The sequence below is a fragment of the Juglans regia genome, chromosome 6 (assembly GCF_001411555.2).
Source record: "Juglans regia cultivar Chandler chromosome 6, Walnut 2.0, whole genome shotgun sequence".
NCBI lineage: Eukaryota > Viridiplantae > Streptophyta > Magnoliopsida > Fagales > Juglandaceae > Juglans > Juglans regia.
In genome coordinates this window covers 13295676-13300935 of record NC_049906.1, presented here as the reverse complement: position 1 = coordinate 13300935, position 5260 = coordinate 13295676, and the positions used below count along the sequence as shown (strand labels likewise).

The following is a 5260-nucleotide window of genomic DNA, read 5'->3' as shown; positions in this document are numbered from 1 at the left end:
AATAGCATTATTTAAAAAATATATATATATATATATAAATATAAATTATTATTAAAAATATTTATTTATTATGGTATTATTTAGATCATATATTTTTTTAAATAAATATTAAAAATAATCAATTAAAAATAATTATACAATAAATATAAAATATAAACTATTATAATCATAAAAGAAAAGAAACGAGTAGATATAGAGGTGGAGTGAGATTACAGTGGAAACAGAACACATGCACTAGCATCAAACCATGACAGCAGCATTGCCTCTGCACCGACTCTCCGCCTTATCATCATCTCCAAGCTGCCATCATCCTCATCACACCACCACTCTCAACGGCCTCTCTTTCTTCCCTCCAAATCCCCCAAATTCAAAACAAGCTCTCTTTCCTAAACCTCGAGATCATCATCCTTTCCGAATCCATATATCTCGCAGAGACGCTGCTTCCCTTTCCTTCCTTGCTCTAGTGCCTTTCTTCTCTCCGGTCGCGCCCCCTGCATCTGCCTTCTCCATCGGCATTTGTACGTATCCCTTTTTTCTTTTTCATTTGCATTCTCCGATTTCCTGTTTCTTGGTTCTTGCTACCCAGTCCCTAATTTCTTGATTGATACACAGCAGGACCGAAGGATTGGTTGAAAGAGCAAAAGAGGAAGGCTTCCAAATTCCTTTTGGCCCCTATTGACGCCTCAAGAGAAAGCCTTCGCGCTGCCTATCTCTTACTCAGTACTACTCTGTCCCTCTCACGCTCTCTCTCGAATTCATTGGTTTGGAAGGCTTTGTTTTGTCACTCAGTTTGGTTGGTTTGTGAACAGCCGCTGTGGGTTCTGAATATACCAATGAGGACTTAGAGAAAGTTCAAGGGCTGTTGCGGTCGGCCGCCAGGGATTGCGTTCCAGAGGATAGGAATTCTATTGTTAGCTTTCAAGCCAGCACGGGAGTCGAGGTTCGATCTCCTCATTTTCTTTCTCATGTTATAGTGTGTTTATCTCTCTCTCGCGCGCCCTCCCCCCCCCCCCAAAAAAAAAAAAAAAAAAAAAAAAAAAAAAAAAACAAAAAAGGGTTCATTCCGATTACTCTCGTTTAAAGGCTGCACTTTTTAATAAATGTTTTCCTAATTTTAACTCGGGTTCATATCATGTTTGATTATTTCACATGGACTTGGAAGTTTCGAGTGTCATTGACATGACATTCCTCTACGCTTTGAAATGTGGAGTTTTCAAGATTTTGTTGAATTTTCATGTCCTATGCAAAAAACTTTGAACAAATGATTATATTTTCTGGATACAACAAAGAATGGAGATGAAATAAGAATCTGAGGCCTCGAACGAGTTATGAAGAGAATGAATCATTTTAATATTCGTTCAAGTAACATTGAACAAGGGATAAGAATGTGAGCGACCGTTAAATAGTTAGAATCGTTGTTAAGGTTTCAATGATGGACAGGTTTGTACATTCCGATTGGTTGTGAAAAATGCAGCCTCACTGCTTGATAACAAAGATCCTGTGAAGCTGGAGGCTGAAGCTATACTGAGTGATCTTATAAGGTAGCCACCATTCTTTTGCTCGGTGCGTATACCGCTGGCTAGTACGCCTTTTTTTTTTCTTTTTTGGCTGAAGGCTAGTACACCTATTAGTGTGTAGCATGTCCTGTAAAATGATTGCTTGCAATATTAAGTAACCCTGCTGCTGCCAAGTTAGGCATAGCATATCAGGTTATTCAATCTCCCTTCTTCTGCATCTGAGAAAATGAGGGTAAAGCAACTTTAAGGACCAATTTGCTTGACAAACAATCCAGCTCTAAGCATTGTAAAACATGGACCTCCTTTTCCTCAATCTCCTCAATGCCCAAGAGAAGTGTCTGGACATCGATTTTATTTTATTTTGGGTATGATAGTTGACAGAATCTATGATTTTTGTTGCAGATCTTTCACTTCGCTGAATGGTCTAGCAAGTGAAGCGGATATTCAAGTTGCATCCAATAGGTACACCTTTCATGCCTAGCTTACAAGAAAGATGGTATAAGATGCATGGACAGAAATTTTATTCAATAAGATGCCTAACTGCATTTATGTAACTGCCAAGACAAATGATTGCTTTAATGAAAGGTGCTCAGTTGCTACTGAGGTGGCAATTGCATGGCATTCACAGATCACCTAACAATTAAAGAATGTGACTGAGATATATTGCTCATGGATACATTTTGGTAAAGACGTCTAGTGCCAAAATGGCATTTAAATTCCATGCGAAGGAAGCATTCTAGAGGGTGCTTGCCTAGCTAAGGCAGGATTCAAGATTTCCATGGGGTATGGAGGTCATGATCCTCCTGAGGGAACACTTCAAGGTTTTTGGGATGGGTTTTTTAAGCAAAGATATCATGGTGAAGGTGATACTAATACCTTATGGCAAATGGCTTGGTGCAAGGGTAATGCTTAAGCTAATACCTTGTGGTAAATTGCTTGGTCACATCCTTTCATATGTTGATATCATCATGCTGTCAGTCTTAGTGACACACATGACCTCATTCACCAACAATGTTAGATTGTGACATTTTGTCACAACTGCAAGATGCTTCTCACATAAGGACATAGGTCACATATCAACTTCCCCTAAAATGTACAATCCTAATCAAGGGAACTAGTACAAGAAGATGTATTACAAGAAGATGAACCAATTGGTTGGTCTTTGGGATCCCCACCATCTGGACGCTCATTGGTCCACAAAAGCCTTACCTTCTTCAGGATAAACTTAATTGCACTTGACAAAGCTTATTTCATTTCACAAGTAACTTCCATTTGCAAATACTGTAACAACCGAAAGAAAGTCCAACCCACATATGAGCTTATACTCCAAAATGACTAGTTATTGTTACATTTGGAGCCCTTTGAAATCATTGTAGAGGGCAAGAACATCTTCTTCCCAAGCAATATCGGATCTCATTCATTACCTTCCTATACTAAATTCTGGGTATTACTATCTCCCCCCTTAAATACTTGACATCCTTGTGGTCATTTCATCATTTGTGGCACACCACACTTCTTGTTGGAATTGTCTCTAATACCATAGCCACATCTGTACCATAATCATAAGAAGGCCAGTCAATTTGAAACTTCCCTAGAATCACCGGTCACGTATAAAACCCAGTTTCACTTAGTGCGTAGCCAATGTGGGACGAATTGCTCATGACTATTTTATACCCTATCCATTCTATGTTGATTATTCATATTCCCAATGTAGGACTGGGGTGTTACATATACTCATGTGTGATTGCCTTGCTTCTCTCCTCCTTACTATAGTCTAAAATGTTGTTCAATTATGTGATTGATGCACTTTTCTCAACTAATTAGGAATGTGCGGTGGTTACTACCCTCCAAGCGGGTAATTTCTTTCTCAACCAAAAGTCTAACAAAACTTTAATCTCAGAAATGCTAATAGTGAAAGGGAACTTTTCTAGGAATTAAAGGTCTCCTTGAAACATGTTTCCAAGCTATTAACCTCTATAAATATATTTGACAATTTGTCCCTGATTTAATTAAACTAAGTGATTGTTCCATTAGTAAAACTTGCGGAGATTCATCAACCTGAGCTAGGTGTATAAAATAATGTATCATGTTTTGGAAATACTAAGCAATAAGTACTAAATAGTTGTAAAAATCTAGTTTCTTTCTAGATCAATCAGCTAATAGTTATTGGCAACTGCGGAATAGGGCAGCTGAGACTGTTGCTTATATGACATCAGAGTGGCATTGAGTTCTGCTTTCTCTGCTCAAGTGTTCACCCAATGCCTGGCAATAAGCTTGATTCTCGATTCTAGTTTTATTGTGTGAATCGTTGTTAATTGATGTAGGGTTAAACACTGTGATACTTGATTCTGTTTGTGAGCCATTGCTAAATTGTTGCCATAACTGCTCTGACTCTTACCCATTTTACCTTTCTATTTTTAACTGCAGACAAAACGTAGCAGCTGCACTCATGGATACAATATCTTGTCTTGACAAGTTTGAGCAGGGTATTAAAGAATGCCTTGAAGTTTGACCATCATTTTAATGATTAAAGTAATCAAGTGTATATTGTGCTGGAAGGTTTTACGCTTCTGACTGTTGGACATGGAAGATGGTGGAAGTATGTCTATATTGAATTGTTCTTGATGTCCTGTAGTTCTCTTTCTAATGTCTCCTTTCCCATTTATCTCATTATTTTTAGTTGATGACTCCTTTTTCCTATGAGGCAAGATATTTGTAATTGAATGTTGTTATTGGAAGGGAGTTGATGTCAGTTTTCTTACTTGCTTGACCTATTGAAGTAAAGTTCTCTGGAATAATTATAGTCAATGCACTCACTTATCTCCACACAATGCGTTCTGACACACACATACACACTTGCACACGCATGCGCAAAATACACTTTTGTGTTCATCACTTCATTGTACTTTAAGCTTTTCGTGATGCTTCTATCTGTTGGAGTTAGAAGGTTGTGGGATTGTGGATTTAAAATGTTCTTTGCGGTAAAAAATTTAGTTGTTTTTTTCCCTTATCATCGTCTCAGTCCCTGCCCTTTATTTTTGCATTTGTTTCTAGCTCATTCTTTAGTAGTGGCGAGATATTTGTTTTCTGATATAATTATTCTGAAAGATTTTTGGTGTTGACCGTGGATAGTGTACTTGGGCTAAGCCTTTGTGCCCAAGCCTTTGTGCTCTTCGATAAAAGTTCCTATGTTGCCTGTTGCGCTTACTATCTCTCAATGTTTACTGCCGAATTATGATAAGGGCACATCCCTCTATCTCAACCAAAACTGCAGAAAAAGATTAATTTTATTACATGTTTCTGTATGAGTGTGTGGATTGTCAAATGCTTCCCTATCTCTGTCCTGTTCTGCAAATTAAACGTGACATAGTATATGGAATTGATGTGTTTTTGAGAATTTTGAGGCTGCTTGAGGTTTGGCCCTGGAGAAAATCTCATATGCTACTAGAATTCCCTGCGTCCATGATGAAGTCAACAAGTTTTTGTTTTGGGAATTGCGTATGAAACAAAAAACTTGTATAATCTTAACTATGTCGAAGATATAATTCTTTTTGGCAGTAACAAAGGTGAGGTATAACCTGGTAAGAAACAAATGATCAGTACTGTTTGGAAGCAGATCTCACCATTAATGTCAGGCAGTTTGTGCTGCTGCAGTTTTCTTCCCTTCACTATGAAATAAGTGCTCACAATGCATTAATTTTGCCAAGTTGAAGTATGATGCGTATACTTCATCTGAAATTGGG

The 5260-nt window shown here is 37.9% G+C and overlaps 1 protein-coding gene across 1 annotated transcript; it reads left to right on the top strand.

Moving 5' to 3' along the window:
* Positions 1-210: 210 nt before the first annotated feature.
* LOC108982805 lies at positions 211-4325 on the top strand. Its single transcript, XM_018954267.2, has 6 exons — positions 211-518; positions 613-720; positions 810-940; positions 1441-1541; positions 1920-1979; positions 3945-4325. Exons 1-6 carry the CDS (start codon positions 248-250, stop codon positions 4027-4029), a joined length of 756 nt encoding a protein of 251 aa, XP_018809812.1. The 5' UTR covers positions 211-247; the 3' UTR covers positions 4030-4325.
* The last annotated feature ends 935 nt before the right edge of the window (positions 4326-5260 follow it).

Bases quoted from the DNA above. Each gene is read 5' to 3' on its own strand.
- LOC108982805 (XM_018954267.2), top strand. From the start codon at position 248: ATGACAGCAGCATTGCCTCTGCACCGACTCTCCGCCTTATCATCATCT. The intron at 721-809 runs GTACTACTCTGT...GTTTGTGAACAG, and splicing joins CGCTGCCTATCTCTTACTCA to CCGCTGTGGGTTCTGAATAT. The intron at 1,980-3,944 runs GTACACCTTTCA...TTTTAACTGCAG, and splicing joins ATTCAAGTTGCATCCAATAG to ACAAAACGTAGCAGCTGCAC.